Source organism: Artemia franciscana, chromosome 1 (assembly GCF_032884065.1).
Source record: "Artemia franciscana chromosome 1, ASM3288406v1, whole genome shotgun sequence".
NCBI classification, from domain to species: domain Eukaryota; kingdom Metazoa; phylum Arthropoda; class Branchiopoda; order Anostraca; family Artemiidae; genus Artemia; species Artemia franciscana.
In genome coordinates, this window is record NC_088863.1 from 19,574,944 (window position 1) to 19,590,663 (window position 15,720).

The window sequence follows — 15,720 nt, forward strand, 5'->3', positions numbered from 1 at the left end:
ACATAACTGATTTAATACACATATATAATAGCCAATAAATCTGCCTCTCCATCTCTTTCTTTGTTTCATATTGGTTCCTTAAAATAGGGAAATGGGAACTGAGAAATAGACATACATAATGTTGTCATCAATGTTGCTTAAAAGATGAAGTCACGAAACAAGATATTCCGTCAGTGAATTAAAAGCCCCTTGACGTTAAGTAAATCATTTTACTTAATGAAACATTCTTTCATAAAATACATATTAAACGATTGGGTAAATCAGAATGCTAGACACACCTTTTCCAGCCATCAAAAGGTAGGTAAAACTTAATATTATTTACGAATTGGGGTTTGAGTGAACATTTAAGAATCAGGGCTTGGCTATGTTAGCTTAAGCCTCTGTATTCTAGAAAAGACCAGGAAAACTGTTATTTATTATTGACACTACTGCTAACAGCTCACAACAAGATCAACTAATCTGGGGTCAGTACAGCTGCACCAACTCCTCCTCAACTCCAATCAATTCGAAGCCTCATGCTTAAGCCCTTTTCATTCTTAAGCCCTCATTGAGACCTTTCCTACCCCTATACCCACCCCGATTGGGTGTGACCTGCTTTACGTTTTGCTGCATGTGGATGGTCAAAAAGCCCAATATTCGGTGATCTGTCATCCTTCTCAAACAAAAACTTGAATCTTGGCTATCTTTGTTAAACTTAGCACCAGAAAGGGCCTTCAACCAAAAAACCATGGATAAGCACATCACTATTAGAATCTATTCATGAAAAAAAATAAATCTACAAGATAAGAATGAGAAACACTTCGTATCATAATACAGAGTGCTTAAAAACTAATATAAATTTGCCAATTAACATTTTCGGAATAGGCCTAGTTGAAAAAAAATCAATTGCGAAATTTCGTTGAAGAAATCGAACTCTCCTCAAACTATGTGGAATTTTATGAAAGAAAAAATCGGAACAAAAAGTAAAGCAACTCACACAGAATTGATTATAAATAACGGTGGTGCTGAGCTACACATCAAAATTCACTGATAACTAGATGTGTTAACCCGTACAAACTACCTCTGGTGAAAAATGAAAGATCCCGTTTGAACCTCCAGTATATGATCCCATCAATAGCCAACAAATATTCATTACGTAAATTTGTTGAGTTACCAAAAGGATCTTTCAAGAGACGATTAAAAAGTTATATAATGGAATCTGCTTGCAAGAACGGTTGGTAAAAGTTTTTTACTTTATATTTTATTTTGGCCTCATTCCACTTACTCCACCTGAAATACTCTCATTAAAGATACTGTTTTTTTATTGATGAAATAGTGGTTCATTTTTTGTTTGTTCTGTATCAATGAGGATTGTTAAATTTTGTTTATATGTCTTGCCCAGTAGTCGAGCTTGTCTCTCCATTTGGGCAAGTTGAAGATGTTGATGAATATGGATTTTTGAATAAATGAATCTGAATCTGAAAGAAACAAGCAATATTGCTGAACATTTCTGCCAATATTTTTCCATTATTAGCTCACATATTACAAATGATTCTCTAAAATGTCCACCTTATTTATATAATATATATCTTCCACCATCTCATAATTCTAGTATGTTTTTTGCTCTTATTACTCCTAATGAACTTCATAGTGTACTTATGAAGTTAAAAAGTGGAATTTCCTTAGGTTTAGACAGATTATATACAAACATTTTTAAATTTCATTAGGGGAATTTCTGTTCCATTGTATAATATTTCTAATGCATCCTTAATACTTGGAATCTTCCTAGAAAACTGGAAAGTCGCCCGAGTCCTTCCAATCCAAAAAAAGGAGATAAGACAGACCCAAGTAATCACCTGTCAGTAGCTACTCTTTCTCCTTTATATGAGACATTAGAACAACTAATTTAAAAACGAGTTGTTCTATATTTTGATAAAATAATTTTTTCTTAGTTGGGCTTCAGGTCTTGTCATTCAACTGAAAAATCTGTTGTCGCACTTTCAATAATTATTAATAATTCCCTAATAAAGTTTCTACTGTTTCTTATGACTTAGAGAAGGCATTTGACACGATAACTGTTTCCTATATCCTACTTGAAAATTAATAATGCAGGAATTAGAGGTATAGAACTTGAATTATTTAGATCTTACTTGCATGGCCGAAAACTTCAGTATGGATGTAAATAGTCACGTATCAATCCATAGCTCTCTAGATAATATTGATATCCCTCACGGGTCTGTACTAGGGCCCTTATTGTTCCTGATTTACATCAATGATTTAATAAGATGTTTACCTCCTAATGACTTTTAAGCTGTAATTTTTGCTGATGATAGTGCAGTGAAAGTAAAAGCTCCAACTCCTTCCTTGCTTATTGAAAATATGTTGACAACAGTGAATTCCCTTTTTATTGAAACTATTTGGCTCCAATCTTATCAAAAACTGAGTTCATGATATTTGGGCACTCAAAGTAGGCACTGGATAAGACAGAATAGAAAAATTAATCTTAGGTCAAAATAGGATAAAACAAAGTTAAGTCATTTTGGTACCTTGTCTTTTTGTAGGCACACTGATTATTTGCGTCTGCTCGTAATTGCTCACAATTCGAGATTCATTTATAGATGAAAGTACGTATCTCCATTTTCCATTCTTAAAATTTGTATTATTCCCTTATTGAATCCTATCTTAAGTATTGTCCTATAATTTACCTCAACACGCTTGCTGTTCATCTGTAGATAATCCAGAATAAGGCTGTAAGAATTTTTGGCTCTCTTATTCCTCGTCCTTCAAAACTACAACATCGACCAGGAACCAAACCTTCTTTTTATTTTTGGATATGCTCCAGAGCTAAAAGTTGTTTAAATTCAAACAACTAAAAGAATTACAAACAGCAATGCGTGTTTTTTTTTTCATTTATTCTCCAAAAAACTATTTCCATGATAAGGCTGGTGCCTGGGTTCTCTTTTTTCCGTCCATGTTCGCTCCAAGAAGCTTCATTTTCCTCTACTAAACCCAGAAAGGGCTAGATTTTGATTAAGTTGCCAGACCCCCTATATTGCAAATAAATGTAAACTGGCTAAAGTATATTCTAAGAGTCGTTTATCGATAAAAGAAAAATTTGTAAGGATTACTTTTGGTCAAATTGTGGGGACTTACGAATGTTAGATTCATTTTTAATAGTGGTTTAACTCGCGCTGAATTGGCCTCTACTATTTTTCCCCATTTTTTTGCCTTTTGATGCTTATTTTCTTGATCCGTTGTTCTTTTTTGTCTGTAGATGTGTTATTTTAAAGAGTTAATTTTATCTAAATGTTCAATGTATTAACCTAACACATCGAGCTCTGATCTTTGTTAGCTAAAGCAGAAATTTTTTTTATAACCATTGTATTAACAAAGTTTAATAATACTATTAATAGTTTAATAATATTGTATTAATAATACCTTAACTTTTACAAATCGTGTCCTAGCCATGTTAAACTTTCTTTCATTAGGCCTAAGAGCATTAAGGGTATCTTAAGGCATTAAATCCTAAGAAGTGGGATCGAACTACATTTTTCGTACAGCTTCATGTTTGACAAGTCAAACAGGTACCTATCAAACGGGTATTAAACCTAGCAAACAAGTTAAACGGGTATTATCCTAGATAATTCTCTAGAAAAATAACAAATCTTTCTGGATGAAACATCACTAGTGATAAGGCAGAATTACACAAATATGATAGACATTTCAGTCATCAGAACTCTATGGGATCAGAACTCCAACTTCAAATTACACCACAGTGCACTGTTCCTGAAAATATTTTTCATAGCAACTTATTTTTATAGAAGATCGTTTTCTAAAATGCCCTTGTGGATGAGTGCTTTTCTGCAAATTAAATTTAAATATTCCTTTTCTCAGTAGGTTTCTTTTGGAAAAGTTCGACCAATTTTTTAATTTCCTTAAGATTGTTCAGTGGACCGTATATCTTGTTATTGCCAAGAAATATTTTCTCTTTTGTTCACTTTTTAAATGAATTGAGCGTACCATTTCTCATCATTTTTCGAAGTCTTTCACTGAGCAGGAGAAAAAGCTCCTCTTCAGATGCATCTCTTGTCTTATCCACAGTAAAATGAATTCCACCTCCGGCCGCGTGAACTTCCATGTACGTGGCTCCAGACATCTGAAAAAATTAGAATTCAGGTCAAACATATTTCAGAAATAATAGGAAATTATTTTGGTGACATTTTCTGCATGAGCAGCTTTAAAATTCTTTCAGAATGGGATAGATATCGGAAAATGATCCGTTGGTCTTATTGGGAATTTCCAAATCGAAAGGTAATTAGCTTATGGGAGTTATGTTAATAACTAAAAAAAATTCGTTTTTAAAACTGTCGAAATTTCCCTGGAATGTACGGTAAGAAGAAAATTGGGAAAAGATAAACACAAAAATATTAAAAAGTCAGATTGAGAAAGGGTCAACCTGAAGTATAACGACTTTATTACATACCCGCCATAGAGTCGGTTTTAAATGTAACATAGACCTTCAACTGTTTCTAATAGAGCTTTCAACTGGCATGAGAGTGTGATTGGATGCCTTTGACCCCTTAAAACAGGCTTTCACATTATTGAAAAGCTTAAACCTTTAGTCCTTGGGAATGGTCCCTTGGATTTACAGAGTATAGGTCTCATAATTAGGCCCCTGCTTCACTCGTTACGACTCGCTGATTTGAAGTTGAGTTCCTTAAAATCAAGCACAAGGAGTGCCATTAGTCCCAGGCCGTCACAAGGTTAAAATCAACGCATTATTCTAAGTAGTGTTTATTCTTATTTTTCAGTTGTAATTTTTGAGATTTGAATAACCTATTTCTTTTCGGAAGGTTTACTCAACCAAGTGCGACACCTAGATCTAGTAGTTTCAAAACCGCTCCCTTCTGAAATCTAGGTATAAAAATCCGTTCGGAGTAACACTGCAATGCTTTCTCTTTTTCCACCATCGCCTCTTTAGTTACAAGATCTTTCAACAAGGGAAAAACTGCAGAAACTATTAATAAATCTGGCTTTTTTGACAGTAAAGAAAAATTTCAGCTATATGGCAAAAACGATTTGACGAACGAACGACTTATGTTCAATATTATGGAAAGCAGTAAATGTGGAAACAAAATTTGCCGTCGGACATCTCATTCTGTGTTCTTTCTCGCACAAAACACATCATCCTTGCTTTCTTGTGTAGGCCAAGCTTATGCCATGCATATCTTGAAAAGTTTGATGTCAGAGTTATACCTGATGGAGGTTGGAAGACAAGCAATGCTACACTGTTTTTGGGAGAAAAAGAACAATCTCCTGAATAAAAAGTAGCTGCACAGACTTCTTCCAGAACTAGGGCCAAGCACCATTTTAGAGCTCTCTCGACAATTGACGAAGTTGATGAAATGTGGCCTATCATCTCCTGGCTCTACTTGCTGGATAACAGTCTGAAAAAACTTTTCAAACAGGTCGAAAATTCCCATGCGGTAGTTGGAGTTTCAATAAGTATGTATATCCTCTCTTTACCCCTTGAATTTACGATTTAGCCCCATTATCACCCTCCCCCAAACTTCGGCATCCCCGCCACTACTGGCTCTTTGGTCTTTGTTTTAAGAGCTCAAAAAACAATTCAAATGGCATAAGAAAATCCTGTCAAAATGGAGTACGAGACAGAAAGTTTTCACAGAAACTGAAATCATTTTATTGACTCTTCCAACATCAAGACAGTTTCCTTCAATTGCATCATTACTCTTCCCTCTGTAGACATGGTGGTATTTTTGAACAGCAACTTTCAAGCGCTGCACCATTTGCTCATTAAGGCACCATTGCACCAGGCACCATTGCACCAAGGCACGCTGCACCATTTGCACCATTTGCTCATTAATTTGCTCAATTAGATTTTCTTTGAAAACTTCAAAATTCAGAGTTCAATGTTTGGCCGTCTTGTTTTTCTTCTCAGGGCATAAGTTGTCTGCAAATTGCAACAGGACCAGGTGTTTTTCTGCCTCACTTGGCACCTGAATTTCATATGTTACATGGAAATATTGCTTAACGCAAGCTCCATAAGACTCACGGTCGTCTGTTAAATGGATGTATTCCTTTACCTTTCCGTATATGTCATGACTGGAGAAATGTGCCACCAAAAGAAACTTAGGATCTTCGGTTTTGCTCTAGTACACGTCTTTCAACAGAACGGAGTGTTTACGTCAGATCCCCTAGCCTAGAAATTTACAGGTGTAAGTGTTAAGTCGTTCGGATAAAAAAAGGTTTTTGACCTTTTATGCCGGCCAACAATTTGTTGTTCTTTTTTATATTTTTCTTGTTTCACTGGGGTTGTCTTAAAAATAAGACTCAAGGAGTTTGCCCAGGCAACGATCCTTGAAAGTTTAAAACCAGTCAGAAGCAATTAGTCCAGGGCTTTTCCGATAGAAGTGTCAAGCCAGTCGAAAAATAAAATTTCCAGACCCAGTTCTTGAGGCACCCATGCCTCAGCCCTAATTTTTTGTACATGAGGCTTCCCTTGGGTGTAAGTTTCAAGTCTTAAGGACGAAATAGTTTTTTGACACTTTTTTGGTCCTTTTGGGAAGAATTTCTTTTTCTTTTTCACTGTGCACAAGCACTCAAAGTTTTAACTTTTTGGATACAATCATTTTTTTTGGTAGCTAAAAATAAGGTTACGCTGTACAGATGTACAGCGAAAGTCAAATAACAGTAGCCAATTAGTTGCCAAGGTTGCCAAGGTTAGGCTGTACAGATGTACAGCGAAAGTCAAATAACAGTAGCCAAAAATCAAGTTAGGTGCTACCCCCTTAAACAAACTGAAAAAAAAATGATCGAAAAAAGCATGGCCGAGTCAAAAGTTCTGAGCACAATATTCGAAACGAGAGAATGCAGAGTTGGGATCAATGGGGTCTGCACTTTATCTGTTGCTGGGCTGGAATTAAAAACCACCTGGGCTCCCCAAATTTGTTCCGCAGCTTGGAAGTTTCTAGTTTTATCAGAAAGCTTAGGAAAGGAAGAAAACTACGAGAAGGACAAATTTAATCCTTTTCTTGGCCAAAATTTAGTTACAAAAGTAGAAGTATTTCCAGTTTTTTGACAACAAAGCTGACATAGTAAAGTTTTTACAGTTTTAAGTCTTAATAAAAACGGTTTATAATCGGTTTATTTTCCTTTGAGGTATTTAGAAAGCTTTACAGAAGGTATTTAGAAAACTTTTGAAAGAAAACAAAGAAGGATGAATGATACAGATGCTGAGCCGCTATGGCTTAATCTAAGCGACTATGATATCTAGTTGAAGTTTTTTTTAAAGCTTTCGTTTCCTGCCTGCAGTTTTCCAAATTCTATAAAATAATTTGAATCAACAGTAGGGTAACAGCAGAAATTTTGCTCTTTTCGGGAAAGTCAGGAAAGTTTTGCTCCTGGGAAATTCCCTCCTCTCCCTCTTCTGCTTTTACGCAGATAAGCATATAATCCAGTATTTCTTGAAGAAAATTCCACCAGGCCATCACAAAAACAAAACAAAATAATACAAATAATTAAAAAAATAAACATTTTATAAGAACAAATAAATTTATATACAAATTAGTCTTTAATACCCTAACATTTTGAACGTGCTCAATTCTCATCGTGAACATTCTCATCGGTCACTTATAAAAATTGTGCAAATAAAAATCTTTCCTTTCACCTTCGTAATAGAGATTAATAGAGATTCATTTCATAACAGAGATTCATTTCACTGTCACAATTTCAATAATAGAAAACCATTTGCCTCTTGCCATCATCATTACATACTCAGTATCAATTTACTATTCCAAAATGAAAGGGTTCAAGAGTTAAATCCTCTCCCCATATTAATTAGAAGGACTTCTCGAGAAATTGCGGAGAATTTGGGCCTATGAATTTATTTTTTGAGGTCCGGGCATCCTCTCACCCTGCGAAAGACCAACTAATGATCCACTCTTACCCAAAATCTACTTCGTATGTACTAACCTTTTGAAACAGCATTCTTATTTTGCATTTCATTTATTTTGCATTTAACTTAGCTATTACCCTATATTTTTTTTCGTTTGGATTTTTATTTGACGCACGGGACAAATATGGTCTCCTGAGAAATTCTTTTTAGTCTTTAGAATATAAATAATGTCTTTTTTTAAATATTCAATAAGAAAACCTCTCTGATTTCTAAATCATTTTCGAAGAAATTTCAAACGATGCCCTACAACCTTGACCAGAAAGATAAATAAAATAACTTCTAAAAGCCTTAATAGTTAAGAGAAAAACCAACAATGGAGGGTACCAAAATATTTGAGTATCTTCCATGTGAATTGGATAATGGCAAAACCACAGGATAATAGTATAGACTTTGAGATATTGGCCATTCTTGGAGTCAGATCAAAGAAGGAATAATATGGAGCTATGAATGAAAAATTAATTTAAAACGAAATTTAAAACAAGCAATTTTTCCAGAAGAAATGTATATGAAGTTGTAAACTGTTTTAAATATCTGAGTTGAATAGTTTAATCAGTTATATTAACGATTATATTCTTATTAACTTAAATAAGATCTAAATTTTTTCCTTTTCGATTAAATTATTTTTTCCATGCTATATCAAAGTAATGCTAGAAGGGAGGTAGTGGGCTATACCCTTAAATCAATTCTATTCAAAATATTTTCCCTAACTTGGGATTCATTAATTATCAACAATGATCAGCGATTATTCGTGGCTGATAATCTGTTAGCAGTTCCATCAATAAAAATAAGTTGTATGTGTGTTGTCTGTCGAGTGACGTCATGTCATCATGTCGTCATGTCGTCATGAAGTTAGTTGTCGTCATGTTTTTTATGACGGTGACGTCATTAAAGGTATTTAAGAAATTCGTTCAAAGACAAATTTTTAATTGTAAGAAGATCGTGGACGGAAAAATGTTTAATTGTAAAATGACTGAAGAACCTACAATGGCAACAGCCGAGGAAGCTGCTCAAAGAGTCTATGCCAAAAAACTTGCTGCTGATAGAGAAAGTAAGAAAAGAAAGCGTGCCGAGGAGTCACAAGAACAGCAAGAAAACAGGCTTGCGGCTGATAGAGAAAGTAAGAACAGAAAGCGCGCCGAGGAATCACAAGAGCAACGTGAAAACAGGCTTGCGGCATCAAGAGATAATGCCAGATCAGGAATGTGCAATTTCCGTCAACGAAGGCGTGTCGAGGAACTACCAGAGCAACGCGAAAACAGACTTGCTGCTAAAAGAGAAAGTGAAAAAAGAAGGCGTGCCGAGGAATCACAAGAGCAACGTGAAAACAGGCTTGCGGCTTCAAGAGATAATGCCAAAAGAAAGTGTGCCGAGGAATCACAAGAGCAACGTGACAATTATCGCATGGCATTCAGGTACAGCCCAGTCGATGATTATAGTAGATGTGTTCAAATCGGGACTATGTCTAAAATTTGTCCCTACTGCAAGGCCTTGAAATTTAATGGTGAAACAATGGGAATGTGTTGCGCCTCAGGAAAAGTTAAATTTCCTCAACTGGCTGCACCCCCAGAGCCATTGAAGACTTTGCTTACTGGAACTACGTCAGAATCTAAGCGTTTCTTATCAAAAATCAGAAAATATAACTCATGTTTCCAAATGACGTCTTTTGGAGTCCAAATCGAAAATCCAGATCAATTTATGCCTACTTTCAAAGTAAAAGGGCAAATTTATCATAGAGCAGGGTCCCTTCTACCATTCTCAGGCGAGAATCATAAATTTTTACAATTGTACTTCATCAGTGATAGAAATTCTGAATTGAATGCACGTTGCGAAATTTCTCCCGACGTTGAAAGGACAATCGTTTCCCAATTGCAACATCTTTTCCACGAAAACAATAATTTTGTGCGTCTGTTCAAAACAGCCATCGATTTGATGCCTACTGATACGCATAAAATTGTTATTTCCGCTGACAAAACGCCTCCTGGCCAACATGTATGTCGATACAATGCTCCAACTATCGACAAAGTGGCAATCGTTATGGTCGGTGATCAGTTTTTACCTAGAGACATTATTCTTCATAAGCGAAACGCTCAGTTGGTAAGAATTGCTGAAACTCATCGATTCTATGATGCCCTAGAATATCCTATCATTTTTTGGGATGGAGCCCACGACTATCACTTTAATATTAAATTGATAAATCCACCCACTAACAAAGAAATGAATAAGAAATGCAGTGCAATGTATTATCATTCCTATAGACTAATGATTCGGCAGGATGAAGACAATTATATTTTAAAATGCCGTCAATTGTTTCACCAATACATCGTTGATATGTATGCAAAAATTGAATCAGAACGTTTGCTATTTATCCGTCTGAATCAGACCAAGCTCCGCTCTGAACAATACATTCATTTGCGAGATGCAGTTGTAAATGACGGTAATACTACAAACGTTGGAAGATTAACGATTTTACCTTCGTCATATGCTGGCAGTCCCCGTCATATGCATGAATATGCTCAAAATGCTATTGCGTATGTTCATCTCTATGGTCGTCCAGATTTATTTATTACATTTACATGTAATCAATATTGGAACGAGATACAGCAGCTTTAACTTCAAGGACGATTGGCGGTTCATAGACATGACATTACGGCCCGTGTCTTCCGGCAAAAGTTGAAATCACTGATAAACTACATAGTAAAACTTGAAGTGTATGGGTCAGTGCGATGCTGGATGTACTCAGTCGAATGGCAAAAACGAGGATTGCCACACGCACATATACTAATCTGGCTACATTATAAAATTACTTTTAATGAAATTGACGATGTGATTTTCGCTGAAATACCTGATGAAAATGTCGATGAGGGGTTATATGATATTGTTGTAAGAAATATGATACATGGACCTTGCGGTGCACTGAACGAAATCACCATGCATGGCCAAAGGAAGGTGCACAAAGCAATATCCTCGACTTTTAGTACCCAACACAATTACTGGCAATGATGGTTACCCACAATATAGAAGAAGATCTACTGAAGATGGCGGTAAAACAGCAATAATAAAGAAGCGTAACGGTACCACCATCGAAGTAGATAACCAGTGGGTTGTTCCATATTCCCCATTATTATCAAAAACATTTAATGCACACATAAACGTTGAATACTGTAACTCCGTAAAGACAATCAAATACATATGTAAATACCTCAACAAAGACAGTGACGTGACAGTTTTTGGCTTGCAGTCCGAAATCAAAGATATCGACGAAATCGTAAAATATAAGGCTGGAAGATACATAAGCAGTAATGAAGCAGATTGGCGAATTCTTTCATTTCCGATACATGAACGTAGTCCAGCTGTTGTTCACTTAGCGGTACATTTACAGAATAGTCAACGTGTTTATTTTTTGGCATCCATCGTGCAACAAAGTGCCCTGAATCCACCGGATACAAAGTTAACTGCTTTCTTTTCGCTATGCAAAAATGATTCTTTTGCAAAAAACTGCTGTATACTGAAGTGCCTTCGTATTACACGTGGAATACTAAAAATAAAGTATTTGAACGTCGAAAGCAGGGTAAATCAGTCGACGGCCAACCTACCATCTTCAAAGATACCACGATAGGAAGACTCTACACCGTTCACCCCAATCAACATGAATGCTTCTTTCTACGAATGCTTTTGGTGAATGTATCCGGTCCGACGTCCTTTGAGTATTTGAGAACTGTAAACGGTACTAAACATGAGACTTACCGTAGTGCATGCCAAGCTCTGAATTCATTGGAGAATGACCAACACTGGGATAACTGCATCAATGACACGTGCGAAACGTCAACTCCAAGTCAAATTCGTGCATTGTTCGGAATCATACTAACAACTTGCTCTCCTTCAGCTCCTACAGAGTTATTGGAAAAATATAAATCGAAAATGTCCGAAGATATACTCCATCGAAAATGGTTAGAGACGTCAGATATGGCTTTTGATTTTACATCAGAAATTTATAACTAGACTCTAGTTATTATAGAAGATTTGTGCGTATGTATGGCAAACGAACCTCTTCAGGATTGGGGAATGCCTTAACCTAATCGTACCGCTGCTGTTTCGACATGTGTAGAATTGGATCGTGAACAAAGTTACAGTACGTGTGATCTATTGTCGTATGTACAAAATAACATTTCCAAGTTAATGTCGGAACAAAAAGACATTTATGATACGATAATGCATTGTGTCGATAACAACGTTGGAGAAATTTTCTTTTTGGATGCACCAGGAGGTACTGGTAAAACGTTTGTGATAAAACTGATTCTGGCATCAATTCGATCAAAAAATTATAGAGCGTTGGCAATTGCGTCGTCCGGAATAGCCACAACGTTGCTGCTTGGTGGAAGAACTGCTCATTCTGCTTTGAAATTGCCTCTGAATTTGTATTCTACAGAAACTCCCACGTGCAATATTTCCAAATCATCTGGGATGGGTAAAGTATTGCAGCAATGCAAACTTATTATTTGGGACGAGTGCACAATGGCACACAAAAAATCGCTCGAGGCTCTGGATCAATGTTTGAAAGATTTGCGAGGGAATTCGAAACCCTTTGGCAGCACATTAATATTGCTTGCGGGAGATTTCAGGCAAACATTACCTATAATACCTAAATCAAACCCTGCAGACGAAATGAATGCTTGCCTGAAAAATACTAATTTATGGGCACAGGTAAAGACATTAAAATTAACTACAAATTTGCGTGTCCGATTGCAAAACGATGACTCTGGTCAAACATTTTCAGATCAATTGCTGGCAATTGGAAACGGAAAGCTCCCAGTAGACTCAATTTCAGGACGTATACAACTACCTGCTGAATTCTGTAATTTAGTGACGTCCAAAAATGGATTGATTGAAAAAGAATTTCCGAATATTCTAAACAACTATAAAAATAATAAATGGCTAAGTGAAAGAGCGATTCTTGCACCCAAATATTTAGACGTCCACGAAATCAACAATATTGTTTTGACCAAGATTCGAGATCAGGCAGTCCTTAACAAGTCAGTCGACACAGTTTTGGAACCAAATGAGGCGGTTAATTATCCATCTGAAATTTTAAATTCTGTGGATCTTTCAGGGTTTCCACCACACGTGCTACAACTAAAAATAGGCGTACCAATAATATTGTTACGTAACGCAGTTAATTTGTATTGTATCTATCTATCTATCTATCTACTAGCTGTTGGGGTGGCGCTTCGCGCCACCCCGACTTACGCGCGCGGGGGGGTCTGGGGGGCGCAAAGCGCCCCACCAACTAGGTGTTGCGGTGGCGCGAAGCGCCACCCCAGCAGCTAGTATAAGATAGATATAAAAACGAGTTGTGTGTATGCATGTTTGTTTGTAAAAAGAGCGTTTGCATATGATGTCATTATAAGTACATAAGGCTTTGTATATGCACAGACAATGGGAAAGCCAAGAATGTTGTATATTCGCAAGTTTTACGTAGTTCAAAACACATATATAAATCTATCTATATTCATAGGTGGTACACAGGGACACAACTACAATGGTGCGTAACTAATATGGCGCGTAACGACTTACGCACGCGGGGGGGCTTGGGGGGGCGCGAAGCGCCCCCACCAACTAGGTGTTGGTGTGGCGCGAGGCACCACACCAACAGCTAGTTCCAAATAATACAACAAAATTCATTCAAAAGAGATTAATAAACGAAACTATCTAGTGAAGTATTTGATTTAACGTATTCCAAAGTTGGGAATTAATTTAATTTCTAAGAAACTTTTATGACGAGACTAAATATTCAAATAAGAACACTAAGTTAAGTTTTTATCTTTCAATGTTTTATCGTCCCTATCACTACTCTCTTTGACGTTTGGTAGGAAGAAACCTTCTCGGCTCATAAGAGAAGCTCCATATTAATAAAAAAAAGATTAAATCCTTAGGCGCTACTTAAAGGGCTACTCCCTTTTGGAGAAGGTTTGTTGATGAAACTCCTTATGGGAATTTATTGTTCTATAAGAACGATAAATCACTATGTAAAAAAAACTGAAATATGAAGAAATCAAAGAAGTCAATATTTTTGTTCCTGAGACTTCATCAGACCTTCTTACTGAAAAAAAAAATCATCTACACCCTACTTTTTGGAATTTTTATTTTTTGCACATGCCTATGGATAGATTCTCTTATTTTCATTACAAACCCGTGTACACAGTCTCTTGCCCATATTGAATGATTGTCTACTCAATCTAATAGAAACCCATACCTATGCTATCTTTTTCTTTTGTTTCATAATTTGTTGCATGTACCAAGGCATATACATATATATTTTCTTACCTTCATTACGAACCCTGGAAAACAGTCTCCAGCCCCTAGAGAACGTGTGTCAATTGAATCTTCCTCTACACTCTACACTCTACCTCTACTTCTACCCCCTCCTTTCCCTTTTTTCATTTTTTTTTTATTATTGCATTTATCTAGAGATATAGTTTTATCTTTTTTTACCTTCAGTACAAACTCGTGAACATAGTCTCCTGCCCATACTGGATGAGTATCTATTAAACCTACTAAAATCTACTAAGAAATCATGCTTACTCCTCCTCTTCCCTTTTTTAATTCTAGTTTGTTACATTTATCTAAAGATATAGCTTTATATTATCTTACCTTCATTACAAACTCGTGAACACGGTCTCCTGCCCATACTGGATGAGTATGTCCATCAACTAGACCTGGTATTATACACATTCCAGTTGCATCAATAACATTTTTTATCTTAATATTTCCAATTAAATTTTGGATTTTGCTATCGTAATCAATCGCAGCAATTTTTCCATCCCTGGAAATAAAGGTAAAGGCTACAAACAATAAAGAATATCAAAATGTAGTAAGTAAAGTGAAGAATACGGCATTGTATTTTACAATCCCTACTGGCGGTGCATGGCCCCCGTTGAATGGCCCTTAGATTTCTTCAGGTATCCGTTTAAAGCTAGGTCGACTCTAGCTGAGCTCACATAGTAACACCACTGAACCCTGTTCAAACCAAATAACCAGCAACGTCAGGACTCGAATCCCTGTCCTCGCGGACAAATGGGGTCTATATAATATAGACACCCAAGCCTTGCGCGCTAACCAGCCAATATAATACCTTATACCTTAAAAGTTTTAGAAGTGGACTATGCGGGACTATAAATAGTGATATCGTTCAGATAAGTTGACAGTTAGACAAAACAAAACAGGCTTTTTTAGGAAGGCGAACCATAGATCATAACATCAATCAAACAGTTCGTGGTAACGAACTGTAGTAAGGAGCGACCCGGCTCAATAGTAAACGAAACTCTACAAAACGGAATTTTGATTCTAAAATATATATCAAAAGAATTGGATTTTTATGCTGATTTTAAATATATAAGTTTCATCAAATTTAATCTTTGTCATCAAAAGTTACGAGCCTGAGAAAATTTGCCTTATTTGGAAAATTGGGGGAAACAACCCCTAAAAGTCATAGAATCTTAACGAAAATCACACCATCGCATTCGGCGTATCTGAGAACCCTATAGCAAAAATTTTAAGCTCATATCTACAAAAATGTGGAATTTCGTATTTTTTGCCAGAAGACAGATCAATTAATTTGAATTTAAAAAAGAGGGAATAGTTGTGGGAAAAGTCAAAGTCATGGCCAATCAAACAGTTCGTGGTAACGAACTGTAGTAAGGAGCGACCCGGCTCAATAGTAACCAAAACTCTAAAAAATGGAATTTTGATACCCATAGCTACATCAAAAG

General features: G+C 36.2%; 1 protein-coding gene across 3 annotated transcripts in view; it reads right to left on the reverse strand.

The window, feature by feature from the left end:
• Nucleotides 1-15,720, reverse strand: part of LOC136026660 (probable imidazolonepropionase) — a 156,070-nt gene that overhangs the window by 45,362 nt on the left and 94,988 nt on the right. For all 3 annotated transcript variants that reach the window (XM_065703412.1, XM_065703410.1, XM_065703402.1), the window contains exons 3-4: nucleotides 14,603-14,774; nucleotides 4,000-4,135 (exon numbers count right to left, since the gene is read on the reverse strand). In XM_065703412.1, the coding sequence (XP_065559484.1) occupies nucleotides 4,000-4,135; nucleotides 14,603-14,774 (308 nt within the window). The remainder of the gene's footprint in view (nucleotides 1-3,999; nucleotides 4,136-14,602; nucleotides 14,775-15,720) is intronic.